The sequence below is a fragment of the Apteryx mantelli genome, chromosome 13 (assembly GCF_036417845.1).
Source record: "Apteryx mantelli isolate bAptMan1 chromosome 13, bAptMan1.hap1, whole genome shotgun sequence".
Lineage (NCBI taxonomy): Eukaryota > Metazoa > Chordata > Aves > Apterygiformes > Apterygidae > Apteryx > Apteryx mantelli.
The window spans coordinates 26,623,996-26,646,918 of NC_089990.1; the positions used below are offsets into that span (position 1 = coordinate 26,623,996).

General features: G+C 44.4%; 1 protein-coding gene across 4 annotated transcripts in view; it reads left to right on the plus strand.

The window, feature by feature from the left end:
• The first annotated feature begins 1,905 nt into the window (after positions 1-1,905).
• Positions 1,906-22,923, plus strand: part of ENOX2 (ecto-NOX disulfide-thiol exchanger 2) — a 69,826-nt gene continuing 48,808 nt past the window's right edge. For 3 of the 4 annotated variants that reach the window (XM_067304499.1, XM_067304500.1, XM_067304501.1), the window contains exons 1-2: positions 1,906-1,978; positions 21,841-21,984. In XM_067304499.1, coding sequence (XP_067160600.1) covers positions 1,939-1,978; positions 21,841-21,984 — 184 coding nt within the window. In that variant the 5' untranslated portion in view covers positions 1,906-1,938. Of the gene's footprint in view, positions 1,979-10,536; positions 10,554-21,840; positions 21,985-22,923 lie in introns of those variants that run through there. The other variant, XM_067304502.1, reaches the window with a different exon arrangement.

Sequence of the window (22,923 nt, forward strand, 5' to 3'; positions counted from 1 at the left end):
CTGCCTGTTCTTGATGAAGCCCAGGACTCCACCAGCTGCAGCTTTGCACAGCTAAGCCATCCTCTCTGAGCATCTAATAATGCCAAAGCTGTCCTCTGCCTCCCTGCAAAATGTGTCACACAGATGGTGCTGCGTGCAGGTATCCAAGTGGGAAGAGGGATGCTTTGCAAGCATTGCTGCTTCCCGTGCTTGCTGATCGCTGCCTCTGCTGCCGCGCTGCGGCCCACAACCTCAAAGCAGGCCCCGGACAGGGGCAGTGTTTGTGCCTGGGCACAGGGCCACATGAGACTGCAGATCTGAAGTGTGAGGACAGGAGCGTTACCACTGACTGTGCAGGCCTGCAGCCATCATGGTTTCCCCATCTGCGCTAGGGATCATGGCTCAGGCAGCCTCCCCAGTGCCAGAGATGCTGCAGGGACTCAGGGCAGTGACCTGGATGGGGGAGAACACGCTTCTGCCCAACTCTTGTGCTGCCAGAGGACATGCTCCTGCTGGAAACAGAGCATCTCCTTGCAGTGGAGGACCCGTCCCTCGCTGAGCATTCTGCACTTTGGTGCTGACCAGGAGATGCTCTGTGTCTCCTCTCTCTGTGGCATGGGTTGGGAGCTGGTGCTTGCAGACAGGGGTAGTCAGAGCTTGGTTCCTGAGATATACCTCTAGATCCTACCGGGATAGCACGGACCAGCAGACCTGCACCCTGTGTGAGACCACGTCTGCTTTCATCTCTTGTCCCGGAGAGCGTCTGTCCCCCTGCTGTGCCACTGTCGCACCAGCCATGCAGTGACTCTACTGGTATCCAGTGCTGTGCATTGCCCCGGCATCCAGAAGGTATGGGAGTGTGGTTGGAAGGTGGAGGCATGTCCGAGGCCATGGGGGAGGGAAGGGACAGGATTATTCCTGCCCTGAAGCCATGAGGGGAGAAGAGAAGATGGTGGAGTGCTTCTGCTACTTGCTGTCATATCAGCTGAATAAATTACATTTCTGCCAGCTCTGGTCGGTGTTCCTGGTAACACAGGGGAGTCTGGCACTGCAGCAGGGGTCCTGCCCAAGGCTGGTGGGCATGGACACCCATGTGCTTGTGGGGCGGTTCATGTGGCAGCCCATTAGCAACCAGGGTCCCCCACCTCCTGATACATATCAGCCCCAGTCCGTCTTGCATTCATCCCTCCCATGATGGGTTTGTGTCCTTCTGGGGGCTTTTGAGTCTGCTCTCCTACTCCAGGGAGAAGGCTCTTTCTCCATCCATCTGAAAGCATGGGGACAGCAGGGATGCAGTTCTCCAGTCAGGGTAAGGAAGAGCTCAGGTAGCTCTTCCTTACAGAATATAATGAATATATATAGTTCTTGCAAGAGATGGCAGAGGAACCACAGCGGGGATGAGGCCTGGTGGTGACCCTGGATGGGTGGGCTCAAGACTGCGGGATGAGGCCTGGTGGTGACCCTGGATGGGTGGGCGCAGGGCTGAAGATGACAGTGGAGACCCATGGGGGCGCAAAGGGGGCCAGGGCCTGTGGGCTGGGTCGGGAAGGGGGACAGAGGAGCAGCAAGGGCTGGTGCCTTTCCCTAGCACCACGGGCTGGGAGGAGGGCAGGCCAGGTCCGGAGCTCAGGGGGAGGGAGTGCAGGGGAACAACCCCTGCAGCAGGGACCCCGGCTCCTCCGCCCGCCCGGGCAGGCACAGAGGGGAGCTCAGGGCGCGGGCGGCGAGCAGGTGCGCACCGAGGGCCCGCCGCAGCCGCCACGCTCAACAGGGGCGCCTCAGAGCCTCCCTTCCCCCCCGGCGTGGGGGCCGGGAGGCGGGGAGGGCACCACCGTCCCGGCGTGCCGTGCGCGCAGGGCCCCGCCCCCTAGCGACACGGAAGCCAATGGGCGGCGCCGGCGAGGCGCGCGGGGGCGGGCACGGCGGGGCGCGGAGGGGCCTGTGGGCGCCGCGGCGCGGATGTTCGCTGAGGGCGGCCGCGGCGGCGGCGGCCTGGGCGGTGAGTGCGGGGGGAAGGCGGGCGGCAGGGCCGGGAGCGCGGGGGGGCGGGCGGGGCCGGGCCGCGCGGCGCGGCGCCCAGGCCGGATCCTTGGAAAGCCCCGGGAACGGCGGCCGGCACCCTGCCGGGGGTGGGGGGGGCGGCTCTGGGCCCGCCGAGGGCGGGGGAGGGGGCCTGGCCGGTGCCCGCCCCCGCCGGGGGCTGCCTGCCGGGCCGAGCCGTGGCGAGCGAGGCGCCGGCGCTGCCCCGGCCTCGACTTCGGTTTCACCCTGCAGCGTTTCGCGGGCGCTAAGCGCCCCCCTGCGCGGCGCCTACCTGCTGCGGCCCCGCACAGCGCCGAGAAGAGGTCGGCGGCGGCCGCGGCCCCGCTGCCGCCGCTGGTTTGCAGCCGCGCTGGTGTGTCCAGTGCTGTTCTTGTCTGTGCACGTCTGCGCTGCTCGCTGTCCTACGAAGAAATACCTGCGGGGTTAACTTTTGTTGCCGGGAAATCTGTTTTTGCAGGTTCCCTCGTTTACAAAATGGAGAGAAGGTAGCAGGGGGCGGCTGTTGTCTTTCTCTTCCCCAAGTTTTTTTTTTTTTTTTTTTAATTCTACTGCTGCAGCATTTCAAGCAGTACTGTCACCCTGTCGCGGCTTGAAAGCTGGTGGACTGCAGTGCAAAGCTGCTTGCAAGCAGCTTTCTTCTGTGGCCCGCTTTACGGTGTGTTTGAGGAGCCGCAGCCCAGAAACGCTAGGTGGAAGAGATGGCCTTGTCGTCATGTGTGGTAATTTCTTTGCAGCGTGTGCTTGTCCCAGGCAAAAGCATGGCTTTGCACAGAGCACACAGCAATCATTTGGAAATTTTTAGAGTATCAAGAGAACTCTTGCTGGTGGTGATATCTCTAGTAGTCAGTTCCTTGATGTTTTGTGGGGGAGAGAGGGAAAGCTGTTTTGGAAGGTTTATTTAATGTTTTATTTGAAGTCTCCATACTGCCTTTTTGCTTCAGTGGAGATTGAACTAAACAATCAAAATGGGGGGAGAAATGAAGGATGATGATTCGCACAGATGGGGTCTACAGGCAGGTTTTTAAAAGCTGGTGAAGTGTAAAGAAATTGCTTGCCTGGCTGCCTCTTACACAAGCCTGGCTCTCCAAGAACGGCTGGTCTATGAGGTCGGGGGAAAGGTGATGGCAGCTTCTCACCTCCTAGCTGTAACTGGTTATGTTCTTGTCTCTTCTGGATACCTGACAAACTCAGCCTTGCCCAGCCACATACCTCAGCTTGTACATACTCAAGCTGGGTCTGTTCTTTTAAGGTAACACTGTGCGTAGCAAATGCTGTTAGATTTGAGCACACTCATACCAGTAACCAGACAAAAGTGGGTGTTTAACTCTCCAGGGGCCCGAATCCCTAAAAATGCTCCGACTGTGACAGATTTGCACACACACAGCCACTTTCTAGTTCCCCAGTGTTTTGCTTGCACAGCTCCAATAATTAGACACTGTATTTTTCAGGCTTGTAGAACATTCCCTTAGCGTGTAATGCGCCATCCCATTGCTGTGCTACAATTTGAGGTAGGTGCTTGTCCAGCAAACTTTGGTTCCTTATTACTTCAGCCTTTCATATCTTTCCCTTTCTGGAGGGTGACTAGTTGCTTTTTCTGTTTCTTAATGTTATATTTGAGGAGTTTAGTAATTTCTAATTAAAAAGCCTCTTGTGTGAAGCTGCTGAAAGCTCTGTCTGAGCCACTGTAAGGTCAGGTTTCTTAGTTTAAGGTCATGTTCTTGGTGTTAGTGACTTTAGCTCATGGAAGGGATGAAGTTCAAGCCCCAAGTAATTTCAAAGATAAGGTGTTGCTAGAGAGGCATCCTGTATACCTTCCAAAGATGGTGTGAGATTTCTGTCCTAATCCCCAACTTTTCTGCTGACATTCTTCCAGTGCCAATGTGTCCATCCCAAAGTGGTGCTTTCCCACAACATCCGGCTGCTCTTCTGTCAGCCAAGACCTAGCCATTCTGGTCCTCACCCTGCTTCTGTGGCTGTCTCCCAGCCTGTAGGCTGCTTCTGCCCCTCTACAAGGCCCTTGTTTGGGGAGCAGTCCTAGCTTTCGCAGTAGGATTTTGTGATGATTCTTGCTACTGGCTCTACTGGCATTTTCACTGGGACATGTCTCTCTTTCTTTTTTTTGCAGTAAGTCTGTGTCAGAGTTTCCATTAGTCTAGCATCCCTTTATCAATAGAGAGCGACAGATCTGCTTCTAAAGAATTCTGCTGAGGTAATAGAAATTAAAACCGGTGTAGACAGAGATAGACATCTGCTCTGAGCCTTTCCTAGATGTATTTCTGATCAAAATCTGAGCCTTTGAGCATTTTTACAAAGGCAAAATTTACAAAAATTCCTTTCGGAGCATACTGTGAGTGACATTGGCGGGATGGCCTCTGGAGAGAGTCCTTTTATCTCTGTCTCTACTGGGAGGGATCTGGATGCTTGAATTATGAACTGTCTATGATTAAGTAGACTCCTTTCTGAGCCTTGAGGCTCGGTGCTGTACACCTTAGCTTCCGGAGTACCAGCTATATACATTCTCTAAATCCAAGGGTTAGTGCTGAGCAATTTCTGGACACTGGGTTGAAAGGGAAGGTGATTTGGTTGAGTGATTCGAGTATCCTAAGAATGCTCTGTGCTGTGGAATATGTAGCAAGCTGGCAGGGTGAGTAGGGCATACAGGCTTTGTGAGGACTGGTGCATCCCAGGGAAGCAAAGACTATTGTGTGTCTGTGTATCTGTAAACATGTATACACACCCTGGTAAAGAAACTTTTTTCCTTTGATTTTTTTTTTTTTTTGGTGGGGGGGTGGTTTGTACAATGCTAAACCAAAATGTTCCAAAATCTTTACTTCAACACAGCTCATATGTGACTTGGTCAAGTCTCTGTGCTTTTGCCTCTGCATTGGCTGTGATCGGTGAACAGACACCATTTATTTGGAAACACGACAGTATTACCTAAGTATGGCTGAATATCATGTCGTCAAAGAACATAACTTCGTTTTTCCTACAGTGCCCTGCTAGAATAATTAGCTTGTCTGAAGTTAATGTTTCTTTTGAGTATGAGCTTCCAGAATGAAGGGAAGTGAGCTGTGTGCCTCTTATCTTCAAGGATTACTGGAACTTAATCTTTCTGTGCAAAGGCAACTAATCTCAGGCATGCAAATAGGTTTATTTAACTGCATGCCAGTGCTTAAAGCATTGATGTATGAAATCCCTTGCAAATTCAGATGTACATACTGCTAATCACTTCTCCACCTGCTCTTTCTCCTCCTTCCCCCACGTTCAAGAATCAGCCTATAAGTGTCACTCAGTGGAGACTGATGGTAACATATGCGGCAGCACTTTGTAAGCTCTAGTCCCAACCTGTGTATGCTCTTGATGCCAGGGTTTTCACTGCCTGCTTTTGTGGAAGTGAAGTAGTAGTTTTACTGTCATTAGGATCCGCCTTCCTTTTGTGCTCAGTGCTGGAGCTCAGTGGCTTGCATTGAGCTGAGCTAAAACAGAAGCCTTGTGTAGGACCTGAACTGTTAACTCCACCGTTTAAAAAAAATTTAAAAAGCTGGGAGTGGCAGGAAAACTGGCTGAAATACTTAAATATTATCAGCATCTTGCCATGTTTCTGGTACAGTACACAGGTAAAGTATGTTTTGTCTCCTTTTCTTGAAAGTGTGTTTTTTCTGTGATACTTTCTAGGTGAGCGTTGTTAAAATATAGGATTATATGGGATTGACAAGATAGCTATCAAAAGCATGACTGCTGCTTCAGTATGCTTAGGAATCTTCTAAATCAAATGCTTATCTGTTAAACTAATAATTATAAAGCTCTAACCATGACATTTAAGTCAGGAGTACAGTAGAAAAGAATGCACAATCCCAGTAGTAGTTTCTAACTTGGGAAGTCAGCTCAGAAAGCAAATGGTTTTACATCAAAATGTAACTTCAGAGCCTTGTTATTTTTCTTCTCTCCTTTCCTTTCCTTGCAGTTTTCTTTTGTCTTTTTCTTCTATATGATTGTTGCAGTTTGAGATGTGGGATGTATTTCAGTTTCTTCTGGAGTGCATTTCTTTAGGTAGGTAGTACAGATAGCAGTTTGCATTCTAGCATCTAGTTTTTCTAAATTGTATTTCTAAACATGCAAAAAAGGGACTGCTATTCAGGTTGAACAATTTTTGTTTCAAATATTTGCCAATGTTGGCAAAAGGTAAATCCATATTTATAGTAAAGCCTGTGTCAGCTCCGTTCTTAAGTTCTCTTTGATGCAAGTGAAACAAAAGCTTGGTTGGTGGTATAATCTATATATGCTATTTAAATGTGAGATTAAAAAATGTTTTTAGGTATATGGAAGGCAGGGTTCTGCTCACTATTTTTTTTGAGTTTTTGGGGCATGGATCTGTGTATCTGCTTTATTATTAACTAGATGGACATCAGGAAATGTTTGAGAGTCCAAATGACAGTAGTACAAGATTGCTGTTAGAGCATGCACTTGTGGACAGAGCTTGTGTTGTCACTTGATTGAATGTTCATAAACCCATCAGGGAAGTTTGTTTTGCAAAATCTTGAAGCGTAAACCTTGTTGAGGTACTGTTTTAAGTGGTCCTGCCATAAAAGCCCAGGTACAATGAGCTGTATAAACTCACCTTGTGGGTAGAAATGTTGCCAGCATGTTCAGCTGTTGGTAAGAAGAATTATGTGTAAAAACAGTGCTTTTCAATTAAAAATAAGGTGATTTTTTCTTTCTTTTTTTTTTTTCTTTTTTTTTTCCTGATCTTTAATGTAAATAAAGCTAAATGGCGAAGTTCTGTTAGCAGGAGCTTGTAGTTGGAAAACGAAGTGCTGTCAAGGCCCTGGCACAGGACGCAGTAAGGATAGATACTTCCCTTGATTTATGCCTGGAACATTCAGATCTTTCCTGTCTCTATTCAGGCCCTTTCTAAACCTGTGCTGTGAAAGCTACAGCCATATATAGCATCAGCACAGACCCAAATCAATGTCTGCCTAAAGTGATAGGCAAGTCGGTGCAGTATTAATGCTATTTAGTACCAGCAGGAGATTGCCATATGCCTTAAAATGTGAATAGGTGCAACTCAGCATCTACTTCCAGATGTAAAGACCTCCTGCAGAAACCTGCTGTTCCTGATGCTGCTGTTTGAGGAAGACATGCTGATAGTTATTTCCTACTTATCTTTAAGCATCACTTTTTTTTTTTTCTTCAATCCATTTTCCTAGTGAGGAATTAAGACATTTTCTAGTCCAGTTGATGGGTCTAGTCACTGCACTGTGGCAACTCCTGATACTTTGCTTCTAAAAGTATGTTCTGAAAATCCTTGGAGAGACTGGCTATGCCTGGAGGTGAAGGGTGCGCTAAAGCCTGTGCCGTATGTGGTTCTCTCGAACTGCTGACACCAGTCTGACATTCATCAAAAGCTCTATTTTATTCCCTCTTAGCTTCTGCATGGCACTTCACTGCAATTTACTGGCTCTGCTTATTTCTGCTTTTCCCAGCTGACTCTCCAGAGAGCTTCAGTGTAACTCTGAAGTCCACTCCTGTGCTGGTCCCTTCCTTCCCAAGTCGACCACCTCAAAATAGCCAAGGATGCTTTGTTAAGGTCAGAGCAAAGGAAAAGTGCTTATGCTGTGGACTATCCGCATAGCTGTATTGGTTGATTCTTCTAGCTTTCAATATCCTTTTCTGTGCTTGGGAGAGGAGTGTTTTTGCAACTTCAGCTTTCTTCTGTGCATGTTCTCTCTGTCCTGCGGGATATGGATTGAAAGTTAAAGCTGAATGGCAGTTCAGAGAAACGGTATAACAGAGGCAATCCATGCTGAAAGTGGTTGCTTGTCTATGGTATTTACCAATTGTAGGGTGGAAAATTGACATAATGAGGGGTTTAATAACACCCAATTCTAGTATTTGAGCTATTGAAAAATATACTCCAACATGTATTGGAAGACTTTTCTCTGGCTTGATTTATTCTTGGAGCAAACTCCAAACTGCAGGACAGCAATGGGCAAAGTGCCCACTTTTTAATACTACTTCTGTTCTTTTTAATGCTACCTCAGTTGCCCACTTCTTAATGCTACTCTTTTCTCCTGCTGGTCAGTTACTTCTTCTCCGTCTTGGAGAAGTGAGAGCAAAGCTTTCCTGAGATGTCATGCTTCTCAGTGCTGGATGTGCTGTACATGCCCAATGAAGAAGGACTTGTGGATGATAGCTCCTGCCTTCTTGGAAGGTCCCAGACACTTGCAGGTGGTGATTAGGCTGCCTGCCCTGAGTCACTTAGACCCAGCCAGCTTCCAGCTGATGGCTGGTAAGTGCCTTTGTGCTGGCTCTCCCCAGGCTCTTGGGAATAGAAGATACCTGTATATACGGAATTACTGCCAATCATAGCTGCTCACATGAAGGCTCAGAGGTGTATCATGAAGTAAGTGTCTACACACAGACTGTTTCTATAGACTGAGCAGACTGTCAGTAACTGGCTGCTGTGTATGGCAGCAGCAGCTTCTGGCTTCCTCTGCTCACAGGGCCTGGAACAACACAGGGGAAAGTGCCTATGAAAGTAGCTCTTAGGACGCTGAAGTCCTTGTTTGGAGGACTTACCAGGCTCTATCGTGTGTGGGTTAACTGCATCCTCTCTAGTGCTGATCCTAAACAACACCACACAAAAAATAAATTCATTTTTGTTTCTAGTTTGTGAAGGAGCTAGTCTGGTTTTACCCTGTGCCTGCAAAGAAAAAATAAAGTTGCAGTTAATGATCTTATCAGCTTGCAGTTTCTGTAGCTTCTGAATATTTCTGACTTAGAGAAATCTAGTCTGAGTCTGCTCAAAGATAATAGCATGCTCCTCTTCCACAGCACTCGCAACATGTGCTTTGCATATAGTGATTAAGTTGTAGATGCAAAAGGTTAGCTTTAAAACCAAGAAAGTCTTATTTTTACCTTTTTGAAGATGTCTAGGCACAATAAAAGAGTATATGCAATGAGAAGGGTAGCTCTAAAACCATTCTTCTGTTGGGAAAAGATAGATTTGGAAGAAAAAAAGCAATAAATTGGAATGAATTTTTGCAGTCAGGGTGCTAACATTCCTTCTCTCTTCACCTGGTTTGGTATGTTTTCAGACTTGTACTGAAACAATAGCATTTTAGCTCCTTAAATCTTTCCTTCCTGTGAATCCTTGCATTAGGAGATATATTTGCCACCTCAGCACTATCTAAGTAAGTGCATCATTTGTCTCTGACGTATTGGTTGGGGAAAAAGCTATAGGAAAGTGAATCTCTTGTTCCAGAAACCTATGGGCACTATAGTAATTTTAGCTTTTTTTCATATTCTTGTCCCCTCATTGTATGATGTAGCTGTTTTGGGATTGTTCGGTAGGATATGACTGTTACATGGTTTGAGTTTGGAGAAAAACAACAAATCCAAAACAAACAAACCCCAAAAGCCAAACCCTTCCAGCAGGAGCAAAATGAGGATTTTAACTCTGACCTCTTTACTGATCTGATCTTGATGTGGCTCCACAAAAAATTGCAATAGCACAGCTTAAGCCCTGGCTTGATGACACAGTGAATCTGGGTCTGGGTTCCTAGCGCTAGTGCCTTAATCATGCACTGTGGTCGCAGCTGAGCATTAATCTGACACCGTGAATTTATACCAGCACAAAAATGCTGCCACATTCACGTCTAGGGATCAAATGTTGCATCTGTTAGAGAGCATATCGGATTACGCTTAATGGAGAGTCCATAAATAATAAATTTTTTGGAAGTGGGATATTTGTGAAATGGCTGGAGCAAGCCTGTGGTCCGTTGTCGCGGGATTGCAGTGTCTCCAGTTGTCTTTATGATGTTTTCGCTGTGCTGTCCCCACATCTCTCACAGCTATTGCATGGACCTTGGTAATCAGAAATGCATTTGGTGAAGTGATGCTGAGCTGAACATGTCCTCGCCCTTTAGATAGTTGTTGATGTCACTGGACTTCACCTGACTTCAAAGAAACCCCTGAACTGTAACTTATGTTACAGCTACCCTTGGGCAGTTTGTATGAGTTCTCCATCTACCCCTCACAGAGGGGTAGTCTACTCTCTAAGCTAGGTTTAGGTCATTTTTTGAGAGGATTTATATGATGTATTGCCTGTGATAGATAGGTACTGCACCTCATGACGTTGTTCCTAGAAGCTTTCAGTGCCTAGGGATGTTTCCACCCCACTGCCATTGGCAAAACTTCTCCTTGCTGTCCCAGGCACCTCCTTTCCTCTTGCTCCAGTTATTTGCTTAGGACTATGGTTTCTGGTTCTAGCTGCTGCTTCTGCTTTTTACCAGGAAGGAGGGTGCTTCATTCTGGTATTTCCTCTCCTATCTCTCATCTTCTGGTTCACACTCTCTCTGCTTTGGTATGGACAGCTGAACAACTCTGAGCTTTCATGCCCCAGCTTTGAGCAAGGAAGTTATTTTCTGCCCCAGTGGAATGAATGACCAGGTTAATGTTAATGTTTCTGTTTCAGGTTATGCTGTATACCCAAACTGTGAAACCTTTTGTCAGGCTGGGAAAATGGAAAGGTGATTATATATGAACATCATCTCTGTCTTCCTGAGTGTTTGCGAGATGCTGTGTGATTGTGCTTAAGCCATAGTCTGTTTTGCTATGATCTTTGCTGAACATCTGGCAGTTCTGCACGTGATTTACTTAAAATTCAGTATTCAGACCAGAAAGGGGTATCTTATTCATGAATTAGACCGTTGTACATCAAAATGATTGTAACTTTATGGACTTCAGAGACAAAGATCAGTAACAAAAATATTGTGTATAACCTCATTATTTGTTCTCTGTGTGGTTTTGGGCAACATGAGGGGTTAGATGTACTGTAGAGAGGACAACTTGTGATTGCTCTCTCACACTTGGGGTTGACAGGAATCTGTCTCTGTAGAAGACCTGTCAGGAGAAAAGGTGGCTGAACATAGCAAAGCTGAGAATTGTCCTAGGAGTGTTGTTTTTGTTTTCTGTTTTCTGGGTTTTTTTTTCCTTTTTTTTGAGGGAAACCTCAAAATGTAGTATTATTGTAAAGATTGATACCAAAGCTGTAATGCTTATGGCTTAGAGTTAACTTTCTGAATGGGGCTATCAACACGCTTCTGGAATAACCTGCCCTTCAGCTAGTGTTACTGACTTGGGGGTGCATCCACCATTTATGTAGAACTCCTCTTTCAGGGAAACTTTCACAACTGTAAGATGACACCTAGTAGTAGTAGTAGATCCATAACTTTCTGTCATAACATCCTTATAGACAAAATGATGAAGTGTAGACTTGATAAATGGATAGAAATGGGCTGACAGGAATCTCGGGAAGTTCAACAAAGGGAAATGTTAAGTCCTGCAGCTGGGGAGGAATAACCCCATACACAAGGACAGACCAGGGGCTGACTTGCTGAAAAGTAACTTTGCAGAAAAGGTCTTGGGGGTTCTGGTGGACAACATGTTGACCATGAGCCAGCAATGTGCCCTTGTGGCAATGAAGGCCACTGGCATCCTGGGCTGTGTTAGGAAGAGTGTTGCCAGCAGGTCAAGGGAGGGCACAAACTGAAACACAGAAAATTCTGTTAATTTTTTTTTTTTTTTTTTTTTAACTGTGAGGGTGGTGAAACACTGGGACAGGTTGTCCTGAGAGATTGTGGAATCTCCATCTTTGGAGATAGTCAGTCAATACCTGACTTGATGCAGTCCTGGGCAACCTGTTCTAGCTAACCTTGCTTTGAGCAAGGGGGGGGGACTAGATCTCCAGAGATCCCTTCCAACCCCAACTATTCTGTGATTTTGGGATGTACTGCTGGAGAAGGGAATGATTGGATTTCCCAATCCTTGTGGGTGTCCACTCTGCTGTTTATTCATATCTGAAATTTTGAGTGGCCTTTTGATTCATTTGGGATGGCTTCAGACATGCTAATGATACTTCCAAGTAGTTTCAAGTCCTGTTTTCAAAGAGAGAAGTTAATCGATGGAGTGCAAGACACTGCAATGTGATCTAAAATATTCTATTCAGTTTTACCTCTTTATCAAAGAACCAGAAACCAAGAGTGCTTTGTTTTTGCTGTATATGCTTTTTGCCCCATAGACTGTGCTTTACTTTTCCTGGTGGACTGTTTGAATACTATTAGCAATGTCACATGCTATTGTGTCATTCATACTGAGCAAGAAGTTTGTGGCTATTGTAATGTAAGTCATGCATCACAGTTGGTATGTTCTTTTAACAGCTTTGCTGTTTTGAGGTGCCCGACTGTAGGTTTGGGGTTTACTTCCCCCATGGTAGCAAGTCTGAGCTGGTAGCTCTGGTCTCGCTCTGTAGTGAACGAAGAGTTGTTACTGCTGCCTGTGGCGTAGTTCCCTTGACCAAACATAGGCTGATTTAGATGTTCCTTGATGAGAAGGATTGTACTCTAAGCTATGACTGTGCAGATAGCTGTTGGTTGATTGTAAAGAGAGCCTAGGGTGACCAGATCTTCTGCTGCAGACACATTGCCACTTGTTGGTTGAATCCTACTCTGTGGCTTTTGGGTAAGCATCTTGGTTTTGGTTTTACATTATTCTTCCTTGTAATATCTGCCTTTCCAAGGTTTAGGCTCTAAAAAGTACAGTTGCACAGCTTGTTCAAGTTGCCCTTTTATTTCTTTTGACGATGTCGCAACAGTTATAAGTGCATCCCCTTTTGATGGCATGACTTGATCCTGCGCTCTGGGGTTTTCAGCAGGACTTCTGTCACCCTTGTCTTGTTCAGAGTGCAGCAGCACGTTAAATCCCTGGCATGGCACACTGTGATCATACTATGCCTGTTTATTTTTGCTGCCTATTAAGTACCAAATCAAAAGTCAGCTTCATAAGCTTGCGTTTGAAGCCTTAGTCCATATGCTAGCAAACCAGTTCTTGCTGTTCTTCCGATGTATATGGGTATTCTTTGGAGGGAAAATATGTAGGTTGGTTTATTATGAGATGACCTGGCTTGCAAAAAGTCTTGAGTGGCTGCCTTAAGCTGTCAGTGCTTGTATGTTTAGATGATCTGAGGATCTGTAGGCCTGTACTGAGTCATCTAGAACAGCAGGAAACTGTGTAACTGCAGACCTCCAATTCCTTGTCTTCATCCAATACAAAGCTGTCCAAAAGCAGAAAACTCAGAACCATTGATCGGACTTCAATAGTTAGTCCGATGTGATTTCTTACATTTTTGATGAGGCTGTGACCTTGACAAAACTAAATTATTATGCAGACAGCACTGCTTGTCCATGGTAAGTGTGACTGAAAAAGTCTAACAGGAAGTAGTTTCATCAATTTACTTGGTTTAAAAACAACAGCAACAAAATACCCAAACCCAAGCCTCTTCTGTGTGTTGTTCCCCCCCCCCTCCCCCCCCCCGGCCAAGCTTCTCTCTGTGAGAAGAGTGAAAAGGAAGAATCTCAGTGAAGTCCAAGGCAATAACACTGGAAGGAAAGGCTGGGTTACATTGTATGCGCTCAGATTTTTAACAGTGGGCCATTCTTTATCAAGGCCCTGAGAGCAGTGTGAGTTCTGAAAACACTGCTCTTCTATAGAGACCTCCATAGCTTCTTGTAAAAGCCTCTGAAATTGAAACTATGTAAAATACTGCAGTGAGAAATTTGTAGTGTAACAAACCCAGATCACTGTAATTCAACAGGACATGAGATGCATTAGACTACTGCTTATTTTTTGGATAGCATTGTCTGTTTTTGTTTGTTTTTTTTTAATGGAGCAGAGCAGCAGCTGTGTCACAGTTTAGAGTCAGTATGCCTGTATATTCAAGCTGCAGGAAGAATCCGCTCTTCTAAAGATGATGCTCTTATCTTGAGATTTATGGTTGTGCTTGAGCAGGAGAGTGGAGTATGTCAAAATCACACCAACTTTTAGCCTAGTGTTAAAAGATAATACTTAAGTTTAGCTGTTCAAAAGGTGGTTATGAAGACTCCCTTTATAGTCAATGAAGAGAGAGAGCTACCTTGAAGATATGGAGGATTACATGCCTCCTCTCTCTAGAGGGACCCTTGATAACACAACATCTAGATAATTAAGTCGCCTCTCTAAGTGTCCAACTTGTGGCCACTTTTTTAAGGGTTTTGTATCCTTTTGTTAACAACAACTATTTTGTGCTTTCTTCATACCATGTAAGTTAATACTAAGTCTGTGTTGTTAAACTTATAACAGCACTTTCAAGAATTCATTAGGACAGGTGCTCACAGCCTACTGGCCTGTGCCCATCTCTCTCGGATGTTCTTGGTATTCTGTCTTTCATTAAATTCTCTCTCTCCAAAGGCATGGCTTTTGACTTTTCTGGGTGAAAAGATACTTGAACTAATTGTGTACAAAGATGGCTTGAGTCTGGCTGGGATTATTAGTTCAGACGTGGCACCATACAGATCTCTTATGATGCTTCCAGACCTCAGCTGGCTTTTGAGGCAACAACACCTGAAACTGGACACTGACATAGACTAAGAAATGAATGACTTCAGGGGTTGATGCAGGCAGCTTGCAGGTGGACTGTGCCTGTCACATGGGTTCAGAAGTAGCTGTAACTTCTGAATATCCCACTGCCCAGTTCAGTTTGTTGTGTTGATTTCCCTTTTTAATTCCAAGAAAGCTTATTTATATATTTACTTAAAGTAGCAGTGAATTTGTTTGGAATATCCTAGATCTTTCAAATTAATATCAGTAGGAATGTTGACAGTGCTGCTTTTAAGGTTGTAGTTATTTTGACTCTGCAGAAGGCCTTCTCTTGCTGGCAAGGAAGATTTATGTCACTCAAGTCAAAACAATATTAAAAACTTGGGTGACTGCTTTGATATAAGTAGGTCCAAGTGAAGAACTGACTGTTACTCCACTACAGCTGTTACTGCAGCATTCCTGCTGTGGCTCTTCCTTGGAGATAGTCATCTTTGTGGGTGGACGTCCAACATTTTCTGGCCTGCTGCTCAGCCCAGGCCACTGACAAGTAACAGAAGGTAAATGAAAGTCTCCATATTACTTATTTGGCTGTCACTCGTATCTACCTCATTCTCTTGCGTGTTACGAACTTCAGTCTTTTAGATACAAGTCCCATTTCCAGCTCTGTATATTCACTGTCCTGGCACCAGTGTTCCTGTACCCATACAAGACTCTTTTTTTGGAATTGCACCAGCCTGCCTTTCCCCTTTGCTCCTAGCCAGCTGTTTAAACATTTGATTGTGAACAAGTTGATGTTTTGGAATGGGAGGTGAGCAGGATGAGAAATCCTCAGGAATGCTTTTAATTAGTGAGCTGCGCTCTTGGACTTTTCATAAGGCTTGGTGAATTCCAGGAATGTGCCTACTTATTTATTTATTTATTCATTGCTATTCAGCTAGCCGTGTTTGGGGGAATGCTTAATACCAGTGTCTGAGGGTCTGGATAGGCTTCATTTTCCATGGGGAGGTGCTGTATGGCCAGGGTCACGGGACCTGATGCCAAGTACTTAGAAGTATTTATAGGTCTGTTTCTGCTGTTTCCTATATAAATTGGGTTAGTGTTGGAGCCTTCTGTGAGCAACTTAGATATACTAATCTTAGCAGAAAATTATCCACTTGCTAACAAGTGTGTTCATTTCTGCCAGGGTGGTGAGTTGAATTGGCTCATGAGAGTTCCAGCAAGCCTCAAGGCTGGTGTGAGTGGAAGGGGGCGTTTTGGGTAGTTGGGAGCAGGGCTGCCTCCTTTCTGGTCTGGCACAAGCTGTTAAGTTGGGTCAGGCTGTTATTATGACTGACTCATGGACTAACTGGCTGTGGTGCTGGTGTATAGGTGTGAGAACTTCCCTGGCACTCCATAGAGCTCAGTTTGGCCTATAGCTAAAGGGTCTTGTTTTTCCAAAGGACGTTAATGAAGACTTACAATTTTGCAAAGGATTTAAGTAGTTTTTCACTACTTCTGCACCTTATTATCATGCCTCTGCTGGAGGCTGTTGTCTCTGGATTGCAGCCATCAGCATGGAGCATGCAAGTGCTCCTCCTTTACCCCAGAGCATAATCAAACATTCTAGCTCAAACTGGTGGAAATAATTGCAGTAAATAGCTGCCTTTGCTCTTTAGTGGTTTCAAAAGTAATCCCCTAAGTGGTATGCATTAACATTAAGCTATTGGTTAATGCTGAGTGCTTGTCTGGTATGTTGTCTTCTACAGCCAGACCACAATGTCTGTCCATGTGAGGCCAGATACTGGTGGTACCTGGCTAGCTTGCTGTTTGCTTCCCGTTCTTCCCTCTGCCCTCCTGTGTGAAATGAGTTTAATCTCGCCTCTTAGATCAGCTTGATAATAGAGGTAAACCTTACAATCGCTTCTTTTCTGTTCTCGCTATTTCTTTGCTGTGCACAGCCTCTCTATTTTTAACCTACTGTGTTCATGATTTGTTTTCCTGAGCCCTCATGACCTCAGTGATATTTTGACTTTGGGGTATTTAAGAAGCAGCGTTGTAAGCATCTTGCATAGTTAGGCATAACTATTGTTGTTGCCAGCTGAGTAGTGCTTATTTGTTTGGCTTCTTCCTGCATTCTCACCTTTCAGCAGCTAAGAGGAGAGCTCCTTTTAGGCTCTCTGTATGCACTCTCCTGTCTATTTACAGCTGTACACAACAACCATATTTATTAACAAGTTCTTGGAAGTGGAATCCTCTAGAACAGAAATCGCGAAGCTGCCTCTGGCTTTCAGTATGTCTAAAGAATGGTTTGGTATAAATTGTTACCATGTCTCAGCCCATCAATACATTGAGACAGCATGGTTGTCATCTTTGATACTCCTATAGTTTTTCTGATTCATTCCCCCCCCCAAGAACATATGCATACTTTAGTAGAAATACAGTTATTTTTATCACTCTACATCTATTTTTATCACTCTTCATTGCTCCTGGAAAAGGTGAGGTTTTTTTTTTGGCATTGACTTTTCATTTACAGTGGGTTTGCTGAGACAAAGATAAATAAAACCAAATGTTTTAGTGTCCCTTCATTATTGCATCCCTGCAAGTGCTGAATAGAAGATGGAATAATAAACTCAGTGCTCAGTGAAGGGCAATGTAGCTACTCTCTAAAATTTGCTGTGATTATTGTCATATTTACCTCATGTTTGAACGACTGCATTTCTGAAGCCTCCGGTAAAGTTATTTGGAATTGTTTACAAAATCCTTTTTTCTCATTACCTCTAGTTTTGAGAAACAGACCATTTTAGAGAACCATAAAGGGTTGGGACTGCATTCTGTTGGCATCTAAATGCAATTTGTTGACCATCATCTGCGTTTTGGCCACCGCCAATCTGTGGATGGCAATTATCTAAAAGGTGATTTAGGCCAGAATTATCCTGAAATGGGTTTAATACCTTGAGTTAGGATATACATTGGAAATTGCAGCAGTTTTACTTCAGCAGTCCCATTTAGTTCAAATCTGCATAATAAGCTTTTCTTCCTGTGTATAATGGTTGGATATTTAAGGACCTGTTTGCCTTTTTGCTCTGTTTCAGGATACTCCCTAGAGATCCCCCAGTCTTGCCCTGTTTAGTCCATTAAAGCCTCCCCCTGCCCATGTCTGAATGGGGCCTAACTCCAAATTGTGATGGCTGCTTCCCTCTGCCCCCTAACTAAGGTGGAACAGACAGTTTTTGCCTCCTAACTTGATTGGGCTTCAGTAATATCAATTTTATTTTATTCTTCCCCAGAAATGCTCAACTGTGGTCTTAGGAAAAGCTCCAAACAATATTTCCTCAAACATGTCCTTTTATAACTCGAACTGTGCCGTGTGCATATTTCTTTAAAGCTGTCTTGGTGCTTTAAAGCGCTCTAATTTACATGCCTCCTTGTGTCAAAAAACCTGATTCCTTTCCTCACTTTCACTGTATCAATTATACATCAACAGGCTGTGTTCCTCTGTAGTTTTTTCTTCTTCTGTTGTTTCATAACTGAGTTTTCCCATACATCTTCTGATTTCTAGGACCTGATAAATAAGATCTTTCACAGAGATCTGGTAACCACTTTAATGACTAATTGGCTGTGGTAGGGTGATGCTGGTAAATGGAAGTTAGGCACCCAAGCTTTTGCAGAAGCCTAAAGGTGTAGCATACTATTTAAGGTGCTCAGAGGAGTGAGGATGGGAGCAGAGACTGAAATCCAGGTTTTTCTGTTCCCCATGGTGACTGTCCTGGTTCCTCTCTGCCTCCATTAAGCTTCTGTCCTTGGTTATGTAGTGATATACCTTGACAGGAGGAGTGAGATTTGAATCACCTGATTCTTGCCTGCTAGGAAGTAGATGATGAGGACTTGAACACCTTGGGGATGTTGAAGAGGCCACTGAAGAGATCTACCACTCAGCGTAAGCACTCAAAGCACTGTAGTCTGTAGAAAATGGCTAAATAGTCTTGAAAGCAAGACTGGTGTTTGGTTCAAGATTTGGTGTTTAAATTTTGGCTTTCATGTAGATATCGATTTAGATACCTAATATCTAAACAACTCTTCTGTTCAAAGGAGATCTAGCCAGTCCAATCATTAGTGTTTAGAATATGATTCAGCTTATTAGTCTGTAGCTATTTATTCTAGGGTGAGTCTAAATTGATTTGTAGGCTGTGCTGAGTTGATCAGAGCTCCATCCATCTGTAATGGGAGGGCAGACATCTCCTGTGCTGGTAGTTATTTACATGTGCGCTCCTAAATGTAGGCGTCTCGTCCTGAACTGAATGCCACCCTTGTGGCTGTGCTGTCATCTGGACTCAGTGTTAGGGTGCTTGTGGTGTGCAGCTTCAGGCCTGTCCAACACCTCAGAGGCTGGATGCTGTTCCATCCTGATTTGCAAATTTGGGAATCTTGGTTTTGGGAATGCTTAGATGTTCAGACCTGGGTGCGGGCTCAGGTATGTGAGTTCAACTGTGCAGAAAACTGAAATGTAGAGATATAATGGATTTATGGGTTAATGGGTTTGGATTATTTCTTGTCGCTTGTGCTGATGCTTTACTTGATCCTGATTTGGGTATCTGAGGTGCCTTTTAGATCTTTACTTGAGTGACTCCAGGAGGATTCCTGAGACAAAAAAACCATTTAGTTTGATCTGGCCTTGTAAGCTTCAGGAAAAGGTAATTACAACTTTGGTCAGCCAGACTGGAGGATGTCAGGAAATAAATTCCTAAGAAGCTATTTCAGGAGGAGAAGCAGTCTGAAGACTACAGTTACCAGATTATATAAATCTGTCAGGGCCACATTTATGCTGTTGGCTTTACTGTTGGATTTCTTCCTTTTACTGCTTCACTTTCTCAGTTTTCTGCAACTTCACTTTATGTGTGGTGCTTGTATCCTTTAGAGCAGCTTGGTTTCCCACTGCAACTTTTTTTTGTTAACTGACAGTCTGGGTAACTGTAAGAATTTTTTGCACTAAATCAGTCACTTTTCTTCTCTGACATAACTGCTCACCTGTTGAGACTTTGTGAATGTGGGTGTCCAGACTTTAGCCATGTGTTTCACTTGAGTGCTTGGATATTTGTGGCAGGGCTGGGAGGCAACGTAACAGCCACCGCACCAGCGAGCGTTTGCTTTCCTGTTTGCAGCTTTTGTTCTGCTTTATCATATTTCTCCTCACAGTTAATCTTTAACTGTTGCTTTTGCTTTAGGCATATGGTAAGCATATTGTTAGATATTTCTTGTGATGCTCAGACCCAATGCTGAAATACCTTGTCCTATGTAAAGATGGGAACGCTGGGAATGGGGGGACTCAAAACCTTCAGGAAGTGCAAAAAATATCTCTGTGCAGCAAAAGAATTTTTGAGGAATATTCAGAGTATTTTGATATTTCAAAATGTGTTTTGAATGAAATTTTAAAATGAAAATTTTAAAAAGCTCTTTTTATTTTTGAAACCTTACTCTGGTATTTATGGGCCTTTGTATAAATATGTAGAGATTTTAAAGGCGAGGACTAGAAGTTCCAGGTCTTCTAGGAAGGATCCTGATGGAGGAAATGGCAAGGAAAATGTGAATTATGTTAGTATTTGCCAAAATTCTGTGGGTAACTCAACTCTTAAGGTGGACGATGGCTGTTCATAGGATGGACAGCTCTGTCTAAAGCGTACATATAGCCTGCTATCGGAGTCTGTTTACAGCAAATTTTGGATACGAAACCAAGTTTTCTGTGGTTTCTTAGTATTGAGCTGTGCTAACCACATCTAAAAAAATCATATAGCTCTTGCTTAGTACCCTCTCCTCACTGCTGAGGGAGAAAGGGAAGAGGCAGCCATTCTCCTCAGCTGGGAGGTTTTAGCATGGAGTAGAGGTTACAGTAGGAGAAAAGAGGTGGGAGCTGTCCAAGACATAAAAACAAGCAAAGGGGATCTCAGTGGTATGTATAATCTTAACTGTCCTGTTCTTATATCTTTGACCCATATTAAATGAAGTAAATCTATCTAGTTTTGTTCTTGAATAAACCTAACTTATCTGTAAATCTGATCTTTTGATAAAGAAGCCAAGTGACTCAGGGCATTCTGTTCTTCTGACTACCTTCTTCTGACTACCTTAGTGGTTCTTAAAATAAGGGTATCAACACACTGGCAGAGTGTCAAAGATGACCAGCAGTGGCAGAGCTCAGAGGATTGTGGTCAGTGATGCAAAGTCTAGTTGGAGGCCAGTAACAAGCGGTATACCCCAGGGGTCAATACTGGGTCCAATCCTGTTCTTCATTAATGTCCTGGATGAAGGGACAGAATGCACCCTCAGCAAGTTTGCTGATGATACAAAACTGGGAGGAGTGGCTGATACACCAGAGGGCTGAGCTGCCATTCAGAGGGACCTTGACAGGCTGGAGAGATGGGCACAGAGGAACCTCATGAAGTTCAATAAAGGGAAGTGCAAAGTCCTGCACCTGGGGAGGAATAACCCCATGCACCAGGACAGGTTGGGGGCTAACCTCCTGGAGAGCAGCTCTGCGGAGAAGGACCTGGGAGTGCTGGTAGACAACATGCTGACCATGAGCTAGCAATGTGCCCTTGTGGCCAAGAAGGCCAATGGTATGTTGGGTTGCATTAGGAAGAGAATTGCCAGCAGGTCGAGGGAGGTGATCCTTCCCCTCTACTCAGCCCTGGTGAGACCACATGTGGAGTACTGTGTCCAGTTCTGGGCTCCCCAGTACAAGAGAGACATGGAGCTACTGGAGCGAGTCCAGCGAAGGGCTACAAAGATGATTAGGGGACTGGAGCATCTCTCTTATGAGGAAAGGCTGAGAGAGCTGGGCCTGTTTAGCCTGGAGAAGAGAAGACTGAAAGGGAATCTTATCAATGTATATAAATATCTAAAGGGAGGGTGTCAAGAGGACAAGGCCAGACTCTTTTCAGTGGTGCCCAGTGATAGGACGTGAGGCAATGGGCACAAACTGAAACACAGGAAGTTCCATCTGAATATGAGGAAAAACTTCTTTACTGTGAGGCTGTCTGAGCCCTGGAACAGGTTGCCTAGAGATGTTGTGGAGACTCCATCCTTGGAGATGCTCAGAAGCCCGCTGGACAGGGTCCTGGGCAACGTGCTCTAGCTAACACTGCTTAAGCAAGGGGGTTTGGACTTGATCTCTAAATGTCCCTTCCAACCTCAACTGTTCTGTGATTCTGTAATGTTTGAGTAATGTTTTAGACTTACATCAGTGTAATATCAAGATCAAGTGTAGCTGGGGAGAATAAACAGGAGTTAAAATTCTTCCAGCAGCCTGAAGGGCTTGTTGTATCTGGGACTGGATGTTTTAAAATTATTTTTTTATTTTTTATTTTTATTACTGCGATCCTGAAGCATCACAAACTAGTTTAAAGAAAGTCTCTGAATGTATTTCTCTTTCAGGCTTAAACCAGCTGTCCTTTGATCCCGCCAATAACAACAAACCTCTGCAGTTCAGCAATGCAACTGGCCCTCGGGTGTCAGATAGCCCAGCTGAGAATGGAGGTGACCCAAGCAAGAAGAGAAAGAGAGCAAACATTCCTCCAGGTGAGCCATGTAGAAACTCAGTGGTTGGCAATAGAGAAGGCAACTACTTAAGTATAGACTGAAACCAGCTGCGGTGGAAAGACATTAAAGCAGAATGTGCTCTATAGCTGGAGGAAAAAAAAGTTCTGGTCAGGTACATCCCCAAGGGCAGATCTTTTTCTTCTGCAGGTGCTAACTCCTGTTTACAGTATTCTTGATTCCAGGCTTTCATGGCCTTGGATGAGTGCCCGTTGCTGTTCCTTCAGAAAAGAAAAACAACTTTTTTTTTTTTTTTTTTTAGCACTGTGGAGTCTCTACACTTATCCCAGGAGATTTGTCCTTTTCTCTAATTGGACAATACCTCAATATTAAAAGCATATCTGTGATGAAAGATAGTAGCTATAAGGCAGAGCAACCTGAGTGACTGGAGACATTAGACTTTAAGATAATGTAATAAAAGCAGATGGTTGAATAGACGATAATAACTTCTGATGTTATAATGGTAACAGAACTAGGAGTCGTACAGAAGTTGATATCTAAGAAAGTTTCCATGTATTTGTCAGAGTGATTGGAAAAAAGTGGACTGAATACTGTATTTGCAGATTTATATTATGGTTGAAAACTGCAGCTTATCAATGTGATTGGGGAGACGTGGTATCTGCTCTTGCCATGAAGATGATAAATTAGATGCTTCATGTAAATATCAATGTGACTCATCTGTAGAGAGAGATCATGTGCAAAAGAGGAAGAAGTGTAGTGTAGAATTGGGCCAGATACGGAGATACAGTTTTGTAGAAAGCCTGTCTCACTGAAGGAAGACAATGTACAAAGCTGTGATTTCGGGAAGAGAGATTGAAATATAACTGAATAGAAAGAAAGTACAGCTCTCCTCCTGAACTGCTAATCCTTTAAGGAAACTTGAAGGAAAATCTGTAACTTTTCAGATAATAGTCCAGCACT